Below are 20,292 nucleotides of genomic sequence, written 5' to 3' on the forward strand. Positions count from 1 at the left end.
CAACCAAATAAAGACAGTTTGCTAATGAGATTTCTGTCAGAATCGTCAAGCCCTCACAGTAACCAAAGCACCGAAAGCGATTGCAGTTAGTGCCCTTGTCAGTTGCTGTGCGGCCCTTAAATTGTCCCATTCACCGATGGCGGTCCATTGCAGTACCCTTTCATCAACCTGCCGTCGGTGCCCTCTCTTTCTCAGGCTAATTCTCTCCAAACCTGAATTCTCACAATCACTAATCAGACTTAGACCAAATTACCGGAAGTCTGACGATTCACGTAATTCTGTCAAACTTTGTCTTTTTATCTGTATGTGTGCAGCCATATGCCATCTTTTTTTTTTGGTTGACTTTATACATGCTCCAATCCGATCAATCCCATCCATACAGGTATTCCACACACAAGGTATGGGGAAAAAGTCATCATTTAGACCTAGGATTTGCTTGTCAAACGGAGCTTTATTAATATCCCAAATCACCGGAATTGACTAGCTTGACTTGAGTGTGATTGGTGCCTGTGCAGTAAGCTAGCTGCCTAGCCTAAACTCTTGAAAGCATTTTCTCTGTAAAGGCCTCAGCGATTGTAATCAGTTGTCAGTAGAGGCGCACTGCCAATATGGGAGACTGTCTCCCATGAGAGAGATTATCTCCAATATCAGAGACTTTTGTAAAGAATTTTGGGTATCCAATCAGAGACAGTCTCCAGTTTGGAAGACCAATTTCCTTTGTTTACATTTGCTGCAAAAGGATTACCTTAGCGGCAAATAAAAATGTGATAAGCAGATTCCTCATGAAAAATTACCCCTTTTCACCGTCTACTTTAAAAATTCACCGTCTACTTTTGTTTTGATAAGATTAAGGAGTTTTGTTGTCATCCACACACTAAACAAATGGCCTTGGGCTCCGACTCCTGACCTCAGTGAGACAAAAAATTTATGAAAAAATTACGCTCTTGTTGGTGTTTTCTTCTTTTGCAAAGCAAGTCTCCATCAGGGCCTATTTTTTTATTGTCTCCCACATTGGAGTCTCCCATGTTGGACGTGCGCCTTCTACTGGTAGAGCATGCTAAAAATAATGTCTTTTTTTTACATGATGTGTTGTCGTGTTGGCTTTTTTACCAAAAAGTGACAGTGTGTTATGGTTTTTGAGAGCGAGTATTTGTCGCCCCGATGGTTCAGGTAGGTGTATGTATAGTAGCGTAATCCAGGGCCAGGCCATGCGTACTAACACATATTGCGAGGTTAGTATGCTATACTAACCTCTCACTACGACATGTTTACGCAATAGAATTTTGAGTAGTCGGTTAACATCGTTACATAACAGGAATAATGTAAGTCCAAAGTTGGGGGTGCGGTTAATCCACGGGTGCTGTTTATAGTCCGTTACTTACGTTAAATAAAATAAAAAAATCTCTTACCACAAATGCCTATTTAGGGGCAGATCCAAATTTTCAAGGGGGAGGGCGGGGAAGTTTCAAGTTAATGTTATTTATTTCAAATCAAAACATAAAGGATTACAATCAAATTAAATAATTTTTGTTTACAAATTATCACACAAAATGAATGCAAAACAATCCGTTCTATGGCTTTCAAGGGGATAAATAAAAGAAATATTAAAAAAATGGAACGTAAATACGTAATTATGTTCTGTTATATCACTTGAGGTCCTTGCCCCTTTCCATTCTTTTCATATTTCACCCTTCACCCTAACACAGTGGCGTAACAGGCGGGGCAGGGGGGGGCACCTAAGCTGATGGCGCTACAACAATTATTATTGTGTATATTCAAAATAAATATTGAGTGTCAGGGGAGAAAGAGACTTCTACTTCTAGTACTATCGCTGGATCTCGGAGCTTCAAAATAGAAGCATCACCGCAAACTGGTATCTGTGGTGAGAAGCATCTTTATTAGTTTATAGAAGACTGGTAAGTCAAACTCTCTTACTTTTACATTTTTATAACAAATTTTGTCTATGACTTCGCCTCACATACCTCTAGTCCCATCCCCTACCTTTAGCTGTATGGCGAATGAATGGTCGGGGATAACGAGTGTCGTGAGACACAGAATCCTGACATCAAGCCTTTCGAGGCACAAACTGGACCCTCAAAAAAAGAAAAATTCTGTCTCGCGATCTCGTTCGTTCTCCTTCTGTCAAAATTGAAAACAAAATGGCCGATTCTAAGGCTAAGCCGATAGATATACCGAGAACGAACGCGACAGAGGTCTAACTTTTCCTGTATACACGGCGGCACGTAATGCACCCGTACCCCACTCATGGGATCAATGCATCTCGCGTGCGAAGGATTCATATGCACATGGTGCACGCAAATTTTTCACACCCTTTTTACTAAAATAACTATGCCATTCCTTTTAAAATAATGTTTCTAATTGTGCTATGACACTTACCAAACCATATGGATCGTTTCTTGTCTTCTCTTTGGTGTGTTTTTAAGAAAAAAAAAGCATTTTCTCGTGATCTTCACGTAGATACCGCAGGGTCATCGTGGTTGTAAACTTTTGCTTAAAGAGGGCACGCGATATTATTCACAAGATGTTTGTTTACGGTTCTGCAGCTTGTACTGCTAGCTGCATTTTAGACGCTCAGCATTATTTTCCTCTTTCTGTTTTTTTTTTTGCTGTCAAGCGGTATTTTCTATTGTAGCGCCATCAGCGATGATGAAATGTAAAGAGTCGCCTTGAAATGAAGAAAAATTATGTCACATTAATTCGTTAGTTTGTTTCCTATTTTTTTGCACTTTTTTCTTCTTCCTCATCTATGATCAAAGGTGAATACCTTTTTTTGATATCTGTTCTAAAAGCTAGACATTTTAAATATTTTGTTCAAGTAAATAAATCAACAGGATAGTAATAAAAATGCGAAAGAGCTGCCCAAGCTGAAAATTCTGATACAAGGACTTGAAAATAAAACATTCTGAGCACTTTTTATAACCATGATGAGGAGACCTATATATATATATATATATGTATATGAAATAAGCTAACACGAAAAAAAGACGTTTTGGGGACTGTTAAATAAGAATTCATGAGTGGGATAGGTAACTATCTATTCTATTCTTGTTCGTTTTCTATTATTATTTGTGTGTTGTGTTTATTTTTCTTGAAGCACCAAAAGGTGGACATGTCCGCTAAGATATATTAACGAAGTCACCATTATTATCACAAGCTAACGGATCAAAATGCGAGCGTGAAACGTGAGCTTCTTTTTTTCTTAATTCAGTCTTAACGATACTTTTTCATCATATTTTAAAGGTGAATCTCATGATTCAAAATGATAAATGCTTGTCGCACGGGCAGAAATAGCGGGACCAATAGTTATTTTCAATATTCCGAACTGCATTCTGGACGTTGTATAAGCGCCTTTGTATAACAATTAAAAGGGTAGGCCTATTTACCTTACAAATTATGCGAGCGCTGAACTTTTGGACATTTAAACCTCAACAAATGGACATTTTTAAAATATGAACAACATCATAAATGTCACTTACAAAAATGATGCCAGCGCGAAGCTCGTGCTTAGAGTTTTTTATATTGATGACGGGACTGTATCTAAATGAAAAATAATGCGAGGGCATTTGCGCTTAAGATTTAAATTTGGGATTTGAAAAGTCCGACAGATTACCTATACTTTTAAAAGAGGAATGACCTCCAGAATTCAAGCGCGAAGCGCCAGTAGATTTATGTTGAAGTTTAGACCTAGAACAGGGACGTTGAACCTTTATAATCATGAAAAAGATGGTATTTTTATAAATAAAACATGGGAGTCTAATTTTGTTTTAGTGTTAATATTCAGATCTTCAAACTTGACATTTTCCTATCCCCTTCATCATCCCCTCTCCTTCTCCCTTTCCCCATTTTCGTTCTCCCTTCTTTTCTTCTCTCCCTTTCCCTTCCCTTTTTCGCTTTTCCTTTCCCTTCTTTTATTTCCTTTCTCCCTCCCCTACTCTTTTCTCGCTCTTTCCATTTTTCTTTCCCTCTCCCTTCCCCTCTTCCTTTCTTTTGTTTTCTTTCTATTTTATGGTCTCCTTTTCCCTCTCTCTCCTTTACCTTTCCCCCTCCCCTGATCTGTCTTTTCTTGTCTCTCCTTCCCTTTCCCGCCCCCTCCATTCCCTTTCTCGCTTTTTCCTTTCCCTTCTTTTCTTTCCTTTCTCCCTCCCCTACGACTTGAATCGAGAATGCTCGATAGGAAAATTTCGCATTTAGATTGTTGTTTGCGTAATTTCCACCGCAGTATGAGGATGACCAAGGACGGATCGAACGAAGTATCCTGGTTGAGATTTGGAATTGGAGGTAAGCGATAAAAACACCTTAATTAGGTACGCTACTCTAGCGCGAGAGGGCGCGATTTTCGCGTCATCATTTTCGCGTACGAAAATGGCGACAAGCTGCTTCGGGAGCCGGTGCGAGCAATAACGGCAAGCCCTACTTGAGTCTCCTGTCTAGGATGGTAAACGTATATCAATGGGAATGAAAACGATGACATCATCTTCCCAATGCATTCAGCTATACTGCACGGTAAGCTCTTGCGACGGAGGGTCGAGATCGGAACAAAAATTGCACTAAAACAGTCTGTAAGTACAGTTTATGCATCAAATCATCATTATATGTTATTTTCATTGAATTATCAGACATATTACGCTAAAAATACATATGCTACTCGAAAATTGAAGTCGTAAGCTTTCATTTCGTACCTCATTCATGGCAGCATTTCTTGCCACCATTTGCCACGGACGAATGTTAAACGCCCTTGCTATTTGTTTCGTGGGATTTTCGTGGGAAGTTTGGCGACGCGTTTCGCGGGCTAATTTATGGCGGCTGCTAGGGTTTTTGGTTGCCCGCGGTGTGTAGTCCTGCGCATTGGAATTTGTGTAGCAGACCGTCTACCGTGATATGTCTGGTATTTCTTTGATTTAAAAAAACTTTTTCTTTTTTATAAATTAGGAATTGAAAACCAGACACAAATGTAGAAATCAGAAATACATCCCACACTGACACACATTCATTTTGATTGAATAAAATATTGAAAAAAAATGGCAAATGACGCAACAACTTTCTGAATCTTCTCGAACCTAATTTTAGCCTTTACTTTAGGTAATTTACTTTAGTCTTAATTTATTATTTGATGATTATATTCTGTTGAAAATTCATGTAACATGATTTCTTTTGGCCTAATCAAACTTAAATTTTTTATTATTTTAAAAATGAATGGCCTAGATCTAATTTAATTCATTATCATTTTAATTTTCTTTTGTTTTCATATTTTTATTTTCATTCAGATTAATTTCTTACCTCCATTTGAGCACGGCAATACTTACTGATCTGAAGTCGAGGGGCCCAACAATGAACAGACTTGGGCTGCATGAGCCGTCGAATATCTGTGGTTCCAAGAAAGCGTGATGGAAATGCCGCCTTAAAAAAACCAACCCCACCTCTGCCTCTGGGCTTTGTTCTTGGCGATCCTGCATTCCATTCAGACTGCAACTTTAAGCAGGAATTGTTCTACCAACTACTTAATTATTCACAAATGTGAATTGCAGCTTTTAAATTGACAAGAAAGAAACAATTGATTTATCTCACCCCCCCCCCCCCAACTGTCTTCTAACATTTTCTATCACCCCAAACTAACACTTTTTTTCTTGTATGTCTGTTTAAATATTTTTATTTAGACTTTATGTAATTTTTTCATGATTTATTTAAGAAGTATGAGCAAAAAAACAAACAATTTGGCACATGCAGTAGAGAAGAGAAGGAACATAGTGTTGAAAAAGGATACACATACAGATCTGAATATTAAAATAAATTTAAAAAAGAAATGACAAATCCACACTGACACATGAAAGTATTCATTTTATTTTTTTTCCTTGTTGGCATTGGTTACATTAATTAACTCCACATAAAAATATAAATTGGATATTTTAACAGTATTAATGAAGTTGCTCAATAAAATTTAAAATTAGGTATTCTCATTGGAGGTAATGGTTGATACAGATGGGTGGGTGGACCTGCAGCCACTAGCGTACCTATGGGGGGGCAGACTGCCCCCCCCCCCCCCCGACGAGTCACAACCCATGCAAGGGACGTATCCCTGCCCCCCCCCCCTGATGAGCCACCGGTGGCCCCCTCCTTTGAAGTTTAAGACCGAAAGTACGAAATCCTTTATTTGTGGTTGAAGACTTTTTTGCTTGTCAAATTTTTGGGCGGACGATTTTGCCCCCCCCCCCCTGTGGAAAATCCTAGGTACGCTACTGCCTGCAGCTCTATTGTTTTATTAGATTTTCATTTTTTATTGCTGGGGGGGGGGGGGTATTGTGTAGAGCTGAAGCCAAATGATCTTATGAGGCAAGATTCAGTGTACAGCTCAATATGATGCATGTAAAGTGATTTATTAAACTTTTGAAATATCAATTAAGAACTGGAATGATGAATGATATGAATATAAGAAATATATTAAATGCATGTAAAGTGATTTATTAAACTTTTGAAATATCAATTAAGAACTGGAATGATGAATGTTATGAATATAAGAAATCTATTATATGCTAGTTCATCACAACTTTAGCTGGATCTTGCTGCAGAAAGTGCATCGTGTAGTTCTACAAATATCTCGGGTGAGAGGCAGTTTGGCAGAGCGGATGCAATGCTTCATAGGGCCCCTAACATTTCTGTGGTAAGGTCGAATCCAAACTGATGTTTTCATCAAATGATACAGCCTCCTGGCTACAAAAATTTCCTGTAGATGAAAGAGAAAACAAAATAATGAATGCAATGAAATTGGGAAAAAGGTGAGGCTAGAGGAGCAAAAACAAAAGCAAATGGTTGTAAAGTTAGTACAGGAGAGGAACAAAATGAGAAGAAAGGAACTCACAGAAAAGGAAACAAAACAGAGAGACAAACTTGAGACTAGCTCCTTTAAAAAAAGTTCTGTATGGTGTACTATGGATCTGTAAAAATATTTTTAAATTATGTAAAGTTTCAAGGATTGAGCATGCATAGGAAATCACGTAAAGGCAAGGATATCAAGTCACGAATAAAAACAAAAAATGAGGGGGGGGGGAATGGGAATTACATCACCCCCCCCCACCCCGCCTCTCCCCCCCAAAAAAAACGACTTTAATAACTTGTCAAAACTCTATCTAGTATCAGCTTATGTTATTATCCTTTTTAATGTTATAGGGATCGAGAGAAAGGATGAACGCGGGGGGGGGGGGGTGCATTTTTCGGATTCATACTTTCAGGCATCAGTGTACTGAAGGGGAACATTTAACATAGGACTACAAAAAATTGAGGTGGACAGACAAGAAACAAGAAATGATTAAAATGAAAGAAAAAATTCTCGATCTCAAAACAACTTGAAAAAAGAAAGATGCAAAACCAAATGTTATCAACTCACTTACATATTATATTTGAAATCCATCCCAATGGTCTTCCATGTCGTAATTGTGCACTGTAATTCAGATAATCTAGTTAAAACATGTGAAATTAACTTCAAGTCTCAAATCAATCGTCTTGCACACTGTGCCTTGCAAAACAACAAAATACTAGTACTGTACTCCGATATATGCGTATCATGAACGCACATGCATATTTATGAGCGCCGCGAAAATGACCAATCTCATTCACAAATGATGCGCACTTACGCTTCGTCACCATGCCGCGAGAAGCGTTTATGCGCGATGTAAAATCTCCGCCCCGAATTGGCAATCCCCGAATGCGCATGCGCGGTGGTGATTGATACTCGATGGTCGACAATTCGTTCGGAATGGATAATACTTAGAAATCATTTCTTAAAAAAATCATAACTTGAGTTATTCTTCATCATATGTCTTAATCAATGCATCATCGTAATGGGTGACACATTTTCTTTATGTTGAGGTAAGTTTCAACAGATTTGGATGAAGATTTAAATTATCAGTGGCGTACCTACCTTAATAAATAATTTATAATTCCTTTTTCAAATATACTTAAATCATACGATCAAGATTAACATAGTGGACAAATATTGAAAGGCTTGGCGTAGTTTAGTCCCTCACATTCGTGTGATGAATGAAAACGTCAAAATGCACTATGAAATCACATGTGTTGTGCGAGGTTAGTACCGGTACCGTATACTAATACTATACTAATACTCCTCGCATGTTGTGTGAGTGGGCCAGCGCCGCAAGACGGAGCTCGCAGCAGCACATGTTTTCGACCACAAAATTACAAATAAACTGACTTTAACAATTACCATTTTGACTAAATGGTGGTATTCCAGTTGCCTGAGGAATCGCGCCGTGATAGAATCGCTGTGATCTACTAACTTGACCCCTTGAAAGACTGAAAATTCGAGCTAACCGGCACATGCCGACACTCCTGGAGGCTGCCATCTTGAAATTTGATGACGTAGAGGTCAATGAACTCTAGCTTTCGCTGTTTTGCATGCATGGGGGCGGGGGGGGGGGGGGCTCTTTTCAAAGTAAACATTCTTGGTCTGAGAAAACCAAACCAAATCATTCTTCTATCAATTGACTGCAGGGGCAACTTCTAGTTTGCAAATGAATCTATTAAAACAATTTCAATAATATACAGGGGCCGCGGAACGTGGGGGGGGGGGCTGGGGGGGCTTCAGCCCCCCCCCACTTTTTTCCAAAACCATGTACAAAAACGTGAAATTGACCATATGATTGTGATTTTTAGCATGGTCAGCCCCCCCCCCACTTTGAAAACCGTTCCGCGGCCCCTGATATAATTGCTTCAGCATATTCCTTTCCCTTCTTCTGTTAAATGCATTTTGTCATTTATTATACTCATTGGAGAAAATTTTTGCTCTCAGTGGAGAGACCTTTGAAGGAACTTTGAAAGACCAAAATTTGGCAAGGTCTTACAGCAGTCTCCAAGATAACTAGACCAAAAGCTTCAGTCTCTGTATTTTGGTTGTTCCGCTGAACTACGGCTCCACTCACCAATAAATGTCAGAAATTGTTGAATAAATTAATCCCCAGAAACCACGGTTATAATTCCTGTCTACAAGATAACTTGATTTTGTCATCTCTGTGGAATGGCTCAAAAAGACCCCTTAAACTCTGAAAGACCGATAATTGGAGGAGGCGCGATAGCTCAGTCGGTATAGAGCAGGGGTTTCGAATTCCGTTGACCCGGGTTCGATTCCCACTTGGTGCGCTAGTGCCCTTTGGTAAGGCATTAATCCTCATTACCAAGTCCCTCGAAGAGGACCTTAAGCCGTCGGTCCTCTGGTTGCTTGCTTACAAGCATTCATGTTTTTTTAGCAATCAGGTAAAATCACCGTTACCATTACCATTTACTGGACTTAGACTAGTCCTATACTATAGATATCTTTCAATGGTCTTTCAGAGATCTTTTATGCAACAAGTGATCCGTTTCAGAAATCTTTCCATGGACTTTTCCTTGTCTTTCAATGATCTCTCATGAGTCTTACAGTGATCTCAGATCATGGAAAGACTTTGAAAGTTCATCAAAAGACCACTGAAAGACTGCTGAAAGACCATCAAAACACCATGCATTTTCTTGAAAGACTGTTTTGAACCGTTTCAAAAAGTTTTGGGAATCGCGGGGACCACAAAGACCACATGAAAGATTCTTCAGGAATCGTGAAAGACCACCGAGATCTTTGAAAGTTTGTTGAAAGACCCATGAAAGAACAAGCAAGTTTCATGTTCTTACGACAATCTTTCAGAGGTCTTGCTCCCTGTGGAATGAGGGTTTTAAGGTTGTGGTTTAACTATGGAGAGCCAATTGGGGCACAAATCCCCAACAGAACACATCCAATTTATTAACTCATATGACACCCTAATTGTCTGGGAATGATAACTGAAGTATTTTGAAGTAATTTTCATCATTATGAAAGCAAAAGGAAACAAAATAGTAAACTTAAGAAATATACAATATAAGCAGAATGTTAAAATTTTTGGCTCCCCATAACTTTGGCACAGACTTTAGACCACGGTTTAAGTTAAACCTGATTTCAGAATACAGGCCCATGTATTTTTTTATGTTAGCTGTTCCTGTTCATAAAAAATGGCTCCCCCTCCTCCAAAATTAAAAAATTGCTGAATAAAAATATTGCTTTGTGAGTCTCTGTCTCCCCCCTTCTCTCTCTCTCTGTCTCACTCCCTCTTATAGAGCTCTATATATTCTCCACTCTCTTTCAATTTGTTGATTTTATTTCTAGTCATGCAAGGGTTAAATCAATTACATTATTTAATTTTCATTTCTGCATGATTGGAATTTCTCGATTGACTGAAGGGGGGGACATTGCTATTACAAAGTAGACATCATGCATTTTTATTTCACAATCTGCTAATTGTATAGTTTCATTATTATACTAATAGTAATACCAATTCTTGCTACGAGCAACCTACAATGTCCTTCCTTCACCTCACAACCTGAAGAAGTGGGACAAGCCTGAGAATGAGAATTGCTATAGATGTGGGAAAAGGGTTCACTGAGGCACATTCTTTCAAATTGTCAGGTGTCTCTGATGGAAGGCCTATATACATGGAGGCACAGTGAGAACACCATAGAAAAATCAAACCAGACAAAATCATCAAATGCTCCAATGATGATCTCATTTATGAAGGCTGGGACAAGCACTGTAGCCAATAGGAAAGCTAGCCCACAGACAAGTACCGTAGGCTCCTTTGTCTATCAAGAGACTGGCAGTTGGTCTCAGACATGGATGAGCAGATGACCTTACACAGTGAGATTGCAACTACCAACATGCGACCAGATATGGTAGTCTGGTAAAAGTAGTCCAAGTCGGTTATCCTCTGCGAATTGACTGTCCCATGGGAGGAGAACATATAGAGAACGATGGCTCATGAGTACAAAACAACGAAGCATGCCGGACTTACCTTAGAATGTAAGGAGAGGGGATGGGAGGTAGATTACTACCCAGTGGAGATCGGCTGCAGAGGATATGCGACAAAATCTCTCCATTTCTTCCTCTCAAGGATGGGAATAACCAACAGAAGGAAGCTGACTTTGGACTTACTACAAGGTCCTCAGCCTGGATTTGGAATAGATATAAAGCCAACATACCAAACAAGCAGCTGGAGGTGGCATCTCGTCTTGATGCTGCTGGTCCGCCTCCTGCCACATAACCATATCAAGGATAATGGGCCGAAATGGCTGGCAAGAGGACCTCGACTGAGGATCCAGCTGTTCTGGAGGACATTTCTCTGCACAAGGTGCATTTCAACAGTAGTATGCAACTATCTTGCCCCATATACATTGGGCATGTTCTGAATTCATGGAAGGCCTATTAAATATTTTATCGACTTTTATTTTAAGATTAATGCCAATGGCTAAGTAGATAATCTACTAAACATAGTTCTCTGTAGAAATGATAATACAATCCAGCTGAATTGTGAAATGTAATATTTTAAATGAGTCTTATAATATATATGCATTCTTATTCTGTACTGTTTTCATGGTTATAATGTATGTAAAACTTCTTTTTTTATTATTAAATTTGATTTCATAGATTTAGGGATGACACTGATGGAAAGAAACCAAATCAACATACCGGTACCATTCAAGAAATTTTATTGGTAGATTCTTAGTACTTTAATTGAACATGTGTGATGTCATCAAAAGTGAAGAACTTGAATCTGTTTCAACCATTACTTGGCAATGATCAAAATATATACATTTTCTTATTTCATGTACATGTAACGGTTTCTTCAAAGTAAACTCATTATTTATAATTGATCACTGTGCAGTCATATTCATTTCAAGATAAATAGCATAAACCAAAAAATACTTTTATATTAAGAGCAATAATTTCAGTGTTTAGGATTACATTCATATTGACATTAACAGGTTTTCACTTGGTTAAAAATAAAATATGATATGATTACAGAGAAAATACATACAATACACACAAATAATGATCAAATACAATGGCTAAGATATCAGTATTAGCACAATTACATAAATAATACAACTATATCAATCTTTACAAGAATGAGAATGTTCCAAATTAAACAACATTGGCAAAAAAAAACATGTAATTCTCATTCAATTATGTCATACTTTAGCACAAAATAATATGAAAAAAGGCACTCTCAACCTCAATGAAGAAATGCAGTTAACATAATAATTGAATCTATATTGAGATAATTTCTTGTCCCATTTGGATGTAATTAACAAAGAGAAAAAAGTTACCATTATCACAATATTTCCTTCACAAAACATATCAATTATCCATGGTGATTATATCATATAAGCAAATATATATAGTGTGAAAATTTCTTTAAAAAACTCGATCACAGAAAAAAAAAATGTTCTAATTGCACAGGAACAAAACAAACTGAGATGTAATGATAATAATAATATATGTAGGGAAAATCTAACCTTTCAATTCAAGAAAGAGTCACAAGATTTATAGTATACTAGTATAGGAGAACATTTTTTTTAATGAATGAGTAACTATATTGTTTTTGGCTTTCAAACAATACATACATTTCAATATAAACATACAAACTCTTTGTTAATGAAACAAAACTGATAAAGATAAGTGTCACTGTATAGCAAATTGTTCTTTGCTTGGATCTTAGGTAGCGCTGATTTATGACATTTACTATACAACAATCTCAATACTTTTTTATCAAGAATTGAATAAGTTAAGCATTGAAACTGAACATTCAAGTTTCGAAGCACTTCTTTCTACAAATATTGATGAAATAAGAAAATCTATATAAAAAAAAATAGCAGAGCACAATGACAGGTATATTTTACGTGTGATTATCAAAGTACCATGTATGTTTGTTTACTGTTTTAAATGCACACACATAGCCTCCAGCGTGTATTGTCAAGAAAATCCCTTCATAGAAACAAAATAGAAAGAATCATTTACCAAACAAACAAGATAAGATGTGATAATGGTAAAAATACAATGAAAGCAATATAGATGTTCACAATGCTTTGAGTATACATTACAAGCTGTCCATTTAGCAATGGATCATCCTATTCACACAATAGAATATGTTTCTACTTTACACTGTAATTTAATGGAAGTAGATTAATAATAGGTAACATGCATACTTATTCAGCTCATCTTTGCCTGAAATCTATCATTATATGTATTCATACACATTTACATTAATCCACATGAAATAACACCTTTAATACAGATCAAATATTAGCATGGGCCAAAGGGGTAAAAACATCTTAATCTTGTGTACTAACAATCTGCTACTATTGTCTCCTCATCTTTTTTCCTCTCTAGATAATTTTTACTGTTATCATGACTTACAATTACTTTATACAGCATATGAAAGGAAACAAACAATGAGCAATAGATAATAGAAATTCAGCACTGGAATGCCAAGGACATGTCTAACTGTTATCATACTATGGTTTATACTGAGTTCTTCTATTGCTTATTTTACCATATTCCTTTTATCATTCCTAGGTCACCATAAGACAAAGAATATTATATGGTTGCAACATACAAAGACTTCCAAAAATCTTCAGAGATAAAGTAGTCTAAATGACTGAAGCACAAGGATGGTGAGGAGACATTTGCTACTCCAGCCATTGTTTCTGTACTAATATCCCCTAAAGGACATGCTAAGGATAAGAATGTGATGTAGAATGATATTGCAGGGATTTGAGTTTTTGGTTTTGGTTTTTTTATTAGGTTTGTGACCGGCAGGTTTCCATGGGAACAGAAGCACAGGTCATGGAATCACAGGAAGACATCAATGCAGCTCATGGTAGCAAGGAGATACCGAGAAAGAAGAGATGAATGAAAGAATGGAAGAGAATGAGAGGAGGGAAGATAGAGAGAGATAACCAATGAATGACAAGATAGAGGCAAGGAAGAGAAGGAGCAGAAAAAGGATACAAGGGCAGAGAAGAAATAGCAAAAGGAGAAGAGAGGAGAGAATTAAGAAGAGTAGAATAGTGGGTAGGGAACATATGAGAGACAGAATAAAAAAAAAAGTGAAGAGAAACAAAGACATGAAAATTTAAGAGAAGAAAGTAAAAAGAAATAAAAGAAAAGAGAATGAAAAGGGGCAGAAAAGATGAGAGGATTAAAAGATGAAGAGATGATGAGGAAGACAAACAAACCAAATTGAATTTATTTTTAAAAAAAAACTTTGGTACATACCATTGTATGAAAGTATACAAGGTCATCAAATAAAATTGATTTCACAATGATGCTTGAATTCTAAAGCATATATGTGCAGTTATTCTTCAATTTCTTGAAATTACTGTAATATTGTGCTGCACAAGAGTCCATAGGATAATATTAGGGAGAACAATTTTGGGGTATAATAGCTACAAAAATATGTAAAGTCTTAACCTGTAGTTTCAATGAAATAAAGTCTTCAACTTTTTCATTCTGTTGATTGCTGGATTTTGGAATTCTAAAAGAAGTCAACATGTCTCATGCAAGCTTTGCTCTGTTATCTTCTAAACTGTTAAAGGTTTTGTTATCATGGTAACACCATTCATGATAAGCATAATTATCACACAATGTGAGCACTATCTCCAAACCTCAATAATATCCACAAAATGTTTGCAAGAATACACAGGCAAAATTTTAACATCTGGGCAGTTCCACGGTTACGGAGTGACATTCAGAAGCAAGTTTTTAGCATTCAAACAAAGATATCACACATACTGAAGTAGTTATTTGCAAAGAAAATGGTACCTGACAGTAGTTGATGAAACCCACTTTTCAAAATAATAACATTTGTTATTTTGATCCACTGAATTAATGAGATATGAATATTCATAAACATGGTTACGGAGTGACGTAAAATGGACATGCATATTTGAGGAGAAAACATATTGCTCAAACTCTGTGAACTTTAAATTGCTATCACAGTGTTGAGTTATTGATTGGATTCTATGTTGTTCTAGCTTAAATATGCTGCATTACATTAAAAAATTGGAGTATTATTTCATTAATCACGACTTAAAACGTAAGCCCATACCTGGTTACGGAGTGACATCTGAAATATTCACACACAGGCAACTTAAAATGGACTTATATTTTAAAATTTTCTTTTGATATGATGTAAAATGATGGCCTCCAGATTATCCAAAAGAAAATTTTACAAAACAAGCAATAGTTTTCTGTTAAATTGAAATTAAGTAAAAACAATATATGTAGTCCCATGTATAGAATTTTTTGTATGGTTTGGATTCTCCTATAAGGAGATGCGTAAGAAAAAAAATTGTGGCTAATTATGCTCCCCTTGTGTATTTCTGAAATCCCATGTGAGTTTTGATAGAAAAATTTGATCCAGATTTGAAATAGAGCAAATATGAAGTTTTGGAAAATGTCCACTTTTGCTTGGAATTGCCCATCTGTCATAATTAATTTACCTTCTTATAAAAAAGTACACTTACAATCAACAATTCTATTACAGCTTAAATGAATGGTTTGTACATTTATCTAAAGTAAAATGTGTCCAATATTGAAGTAAATTTGCTTTATTCATGTAAACTTAATTACAAACTTTATTAACATCTATTCCTGTAACACAAAGGTTTATAATCACTTGCAAATTAGTGACCAATCAAGATCATCCTGGCATGCACGTTTTGTTCAAAGGCATGACCAACTACCAATCAGAATCATCATTCCAAATAAGCAATTGATTGCAAAAAAATTGTACAGTGCCTTGATAACAGATTTAACTTTGGGATCAATCTTTTGATATAACTATTTAACATGATATATTCTAAAGCTTAATTTTTACTGATCACACACAAATATACATGTAGGCCATCACTTTTAACAAACTGTACCAGTACAGTAGTTGAAATACAGAAAATATTCTTCTAGAAGACATACAGTATGAACATCTATACAAATGCTATTTACAAGTAGAGCTTTATGAAAATAAAACAATTTCCCAAAGAGCTGGTGGATCACCAAAAAGGTTCATCACAAATGCACACAAGGTAGGCATAAGCAAGAAATATCAGATTAAAAAAAAATTATTCTAACTAGGCTCTCTTATTTCAGATCAAATCTTTCTTTCAAGTAAATGGAAGAGCATGTGTTTGAATGGCGTTTCCTGCACATATTAACAAACAGAAAAATACAAAACAAAATGATTTACACAAACACTAATGCCAATCTTAGATTGTAATAGCACAAGAATAAATCTATTTAAAGCTTTAGCTTAATCAATATATTATTTACATTACATTAACAAACAATAAATTTTAATCCTTCATCCTCTTTTAATCTGTACAATGTTGAATTATATTTGTACAGAGCCTACATGAATCTCTTTAGATTTGTTTCAGTCATTCAAGTTTAACAGAGGTATGGTCCTATTGCCTTGCTCAATTCCTCATTTTCATCATCATAAAGTTTATCAGAGGTAGTCTTTCTTGCTTTTACTAATCATTCAAGTTTAACAGAGGAACGGTTGAAGAATCATTCTCAACCCTTCATTTTCACTTTTTCTTCCTTCTGATTAAAACAGAAATCTTCCAAACTATGATTCATCCAGTCCCCTATCTACTGCTTTTAATCCTCATCTCTTCTCATTAATACCTTTGAAATCTCTTTGGTTCTAAAGCCTTCCTCATCAGCTTACTTTCAAAGTGACGACATTGATTTAGTGTCTGTGATCATAATACATGGAATATCTGCCTCGCTTGTATTTGTACTCGCACTCTGCCCGCTTCCAATGCTTCCACCGCTATTATTCCTAGACCTCTCCTCCTTCAGAGCAAGTACTTTGTTGATGGCTGCGACCTCCCCATCGATGTCTTCAATGGAGTCGGTGTCGATGGACAGATTGTCTCCACCCCCGGCGGCACTCTCTATGGTCTGGTGAGAGGATTCACTGTCGTAGCACTTGTAATCTCTCTTTGGTTGAATTAGGTCTAGACTGGCGTTGCTGAGGATATTGTCTGGGATAAGGGCCTGTAACTTAGCGATGGTGTCAAGAAGAGCTGCCCTCTCCAGGTTCAAGTTGCGGATTTCCAATCGCAGATTGTCCTCTGTTGTCTGCAATCACAACCAAAAGAATAAAGTTTCGTTTGCATATCATATTTTTGTACCAGAAAGTTATACACAGTACTTGACTCATGACAATAGCTGTAAAAAGATAAAATAATCTAAATGTAGATTGAATGATGTGAAGCACTTTTTTAATGTAATTTTTCAATATTTTTTTAATTTGCATAAATAATAATTTTACACATTTCTGCAATTATGAAACCCTCACCTTTCTTTACCAGTCATAGAAGAGATGACAGAAAACCAACATGAAAATTTATCCGAAACGTTCTGATGGGTTGAAAATTTATGTGAAATATTGTAATAGACATCATCATAATGAGGATAAATCCATAGTTTTCTAAAAATTATTGACAAGACTTCAAACATAGGGATAAAGGACAGTTCAAGTTGTGAGTTAGACTAGTAATTCAGTACAACCGACCTCAAAATCTTCATACACTATGGATCCAAACTAGCCATTGTGGATTTAGGCCTATGACAGCCATAAAAATAAGGTGGCCACATTTATGATATATTAACAACCACACCCACCATTAAATTCTTCTTCAAATGAATTGATTACCAACCTGTTTTGTTTGCAGTAGAGATCTCTGATTCTGTATTGTATTGTGTGTAGACTGCAGTTGTTCTAACAGCTCGTTATTATGACGACGTAGGTTACGATTACTGAATTCCAGCTGATCGATGTCTCGCTGCATAGACTTTGGTTGGACAGGCGAGGGCAGCATTTCCTCCTGGATCACATGGTACTCGACTTCATAGGCATGAAGTTCCTTTGAAATGTCCAAGTGGTAAGCCTATAAAGACAGAGATCATTGACTATATTGATCTTAAAAGAATTCACCTAAAAACCACAAATAAGAGGTAAAAAAGTTCAGAAACTGTTTAAACAAAAGGTTGTTACTGGAACCATCTCACACAGCCAGGGGGAGGTGGGGGGGGGTGGAATCCACTGTTACTCCATTTTAAATTCTTTGGTTCAACCCTTTCTAATAATCATGATAATAATTATTTTGAGTCAATTGACGAATGCAGGAGGCAAAGTATAGTACTGTGTAGAATGATGATAAAACAATCTATACAAAATGACCTAGAGATAAAACATATGCAAGAGGTAAATTTGATGAGTAAAAAAAAATACCTGAAGTAGACAAAACTAAATGAATACAGATAACTAACATCAATCTAAGAGTTTAAGATTCATAACCCTCTTCAAATATACCATGCAAGTTTTTCATGAAACAAAGGTTGGCAATATGCTTGTGAAGGATATAAGCTGTGATTTCTGACCTTGTTAATGACTTTCTCCATCTGAATGATACCAAGGGATGGTAATTGATTCTTGATGAAGTCAATGATAGATTCAAAGCCATCACATTGTAGGATCAGTTCTTCATGGCTACCAAGGATGACAAGAGCTACCTTGAAGATCACCTCAAACCCTTGAAGGAAGATCAGATCTGAGGGATAGAAAACCCCCAAAATAGAGATTAAGATCAAAGTACGATCTTGAATAGAGATTATTACTGACATTCATGATATTGTGGTATTAATCTGAACTGTCAGAATCACCAGAATATTGAACCATTTTTACAGAACAAAAATATTCTATACCATCAAACATTTATTATGCCAATAAAAACCCTCATGCCACAAACCTGTTTGTATATCCAAGAATTCAGGTATTCAGAACCACTCATTGTTTCCAATATAAATATAAAGTGAGGTGAATCACATGTTGAATAGCCCACAATAATTCCTTCCCTATTATACATGTAGATTGTTGAGAGCTCTAGATTTCTAATCCATGAAGCAGACAATTCTGACTTGGGGCATTCGGACTATAAACTGTGCATGAGTAAGGAGGAAAACGCACAATTACCAAAGACAATATTCTGCAACATGGTTTAGGATGCAAAATCTAAAGCTCTGTAATGGTTTGCATTAAAATAACTCACCAAAGACCTTTGAGACAAAGCCAAGAGGGAACTGAGAGGCAAAGAGTGTAAGGAACCAAGGAGCTGCATAAAGAGATGGAGCTACTTCATTCTGCTCCAGGTGATTGTGGAGACGATGATAGAAGTCATGAAGGAGACGTGAAAGCTGATACATCTGGATCTATACAAGAAGATATGATTTTGACCAAAAATCATTGTCATGATTTTTTAAAGGCCAAGTCCACCCCAGAAAAATGATGATTTGAATAAATAAAGAAAAATCCAACGAGCAAAACTCTAAAAATTTCATCAAAATCGGATGTAAAATAAGAAAGTTATGACATTTTAGAGTTTCGCTTATTTTTCACAAAACAGTTATATGCACATCTCAGTGACATGCAAATGAGACAGTCGATGATGTCCAACACTCACTATTTTTTTTTTTTTTTTTTTTTGAATTATACAATATTTCATTTTTTACAGGTTTGACAATAAGGACCAACTTGACTGAACTATATAGTATTAAAACAATGCTAATTCCACATGTTCAGGGAGGAATTAATCTTTGTTTCACTTGACAATGAGGAGAAAATTAGAATATTTCATATTTCATAAAATGAAATACAAAAGAAATAGTGAGTGGATGACGCCATAAGTCTCCTCATTTGCATACCGACCAGGATGTACATATAACTGTTTTGTGAAATTAAGCAAAACTTTAAAATGTCATAACTTTCTTATTTTACATCTGACTTTGATGAAATTTTCAGTGTTATGCTTGTTGAATTTTTCTTTATCTATTCAAATCAATTAATGGTTGAGGAGGACTTGTCCTTTAAAGCAGTGACACTGTTTTAGAATGGGATGATTTGACTCTCTCTGGCCCAGCCTTACCAGAAGACGAGGAAGAACTCTATATTATGATTCTATGGGACAGCATTAACTGGCTAAGCCCTACAGACACAGCTGTAAAAAAGGTATTTCAGAATTACAAGGGGTACAATGCAATCCCTTAACCATTTTTGGACATCTTTTAAAACTAAATCTTATGAAATATCCACTAATCCAGGCAAAGGGTGTGTAGTTGATCTATTTCTGAGTCAATAATCTTTTGTGTTTTGATGTCATGAATTTTACATTTAAAAAAAAAGAAAATAAACTTTGACATTTAAAATGAGTACAGATTACATAATTAAGATTTTCAATGTCAACTTCAAAACAAGTTTAAACCATGTACACTGCCTCTTGGAATATTATAATTTTTCTACGATTTCAGCAAAATTTCAACAGTGCTATTGCCAATTGAAGAATGCTATATGATCA

At 36.2% G+C, this 20,292-nt stretch overlaps 2 protein-coding genes and 1 long non-coding RNA gene across 3 annotated transcripts in view; 1 reads left to right on the plus strand and 2 right to left on the minus strand.

Moving 5' to 3' along the window:
- The window catches only part of LOC129261041 (heat shock protein 75 kDa, mitochondrial-like), a 33,582-nt gene extending 25,191 nt beyond the window's left edge, over nucleotides 1-8,391 (minus strand). Inside the window, exon 1 of the mRNA XM_054899084.2 lies at nucleotides 8,237-8,391. Coding sequence (XP_054755059.2) covers nucleotides 8,237-8,375 — 139 coding nt within the window. The 5' untranslated portion in view covers nucleotides 8,376-8,391. The remainder of the gene's footprint in view (nucleotides 1-8,236) is intronic.
- LOC135157691 (uncharacterized) lies at nucleotides 4,493-6,568 on the plus strand. The gene is made up of 2 exons (XR_010296653.1): nucleotides 4,493-4,580; nucleotides 5,286-6,568. It is a non-coding gene; the product is annotated as an uncharacterized LOC135157691 (long non-coding RNA).
- A 3,166-nt stretch (nucleotides 8,392-11,557) lies between the features above and the next one.
- LOC129261040 (TBC1 domain family member 1-like) overlaps nucleotides 11,558-20,292 on the minus strand; it is a 36,026-nt gene continuing 27,291 nt past the window's right edge. Inside the window, exons 13-16 of the mRNA XM_054899083.2 lie at nucleotides 18,991-19,150; nucleotides 18,323-18,492; nucleotides 17,599-17,829; nucleotides 11,558-17,017 (exon numbers count right to left, since the gene is read on the minus strand). Of these exons, the coding sequence (XP_054755058.2) occupies nucleotides 16,604-17,017; nucleotides 17,599-17,829; nucleotides 18,323-18,492; nucleotides 18,991-19,150 (975 nt within the window). The 3' untranslated portion in view covers nucleotides 11,558-16,603. The remainder of the gene's footprint in view (nucleotides 17,018-17,598; nucleotides 17,830-18,322; nucleotides 18,493-18,990; nucleotides 19,151-20,292) is intronic.

The sequence above is a fragment of the Lytechinus pictus genome, unplaced genomic scaffold (genome assembly GCF_037042905.1).
Source record: "Lytechinus pictus isolate F3 Inbred unplaced genomic scaffold, Lp3.0 scaffold_19, whole genome shotgun sequence".
In the NCBI taxonomy this organism is placed as follows: domain Eukaryota; kingdom Metazoa; phylum Echinodermata; class Echinoidea; order Temnopleuroida; family Toxopneustidae; genus Lytechinus; species Lytechinus pictus.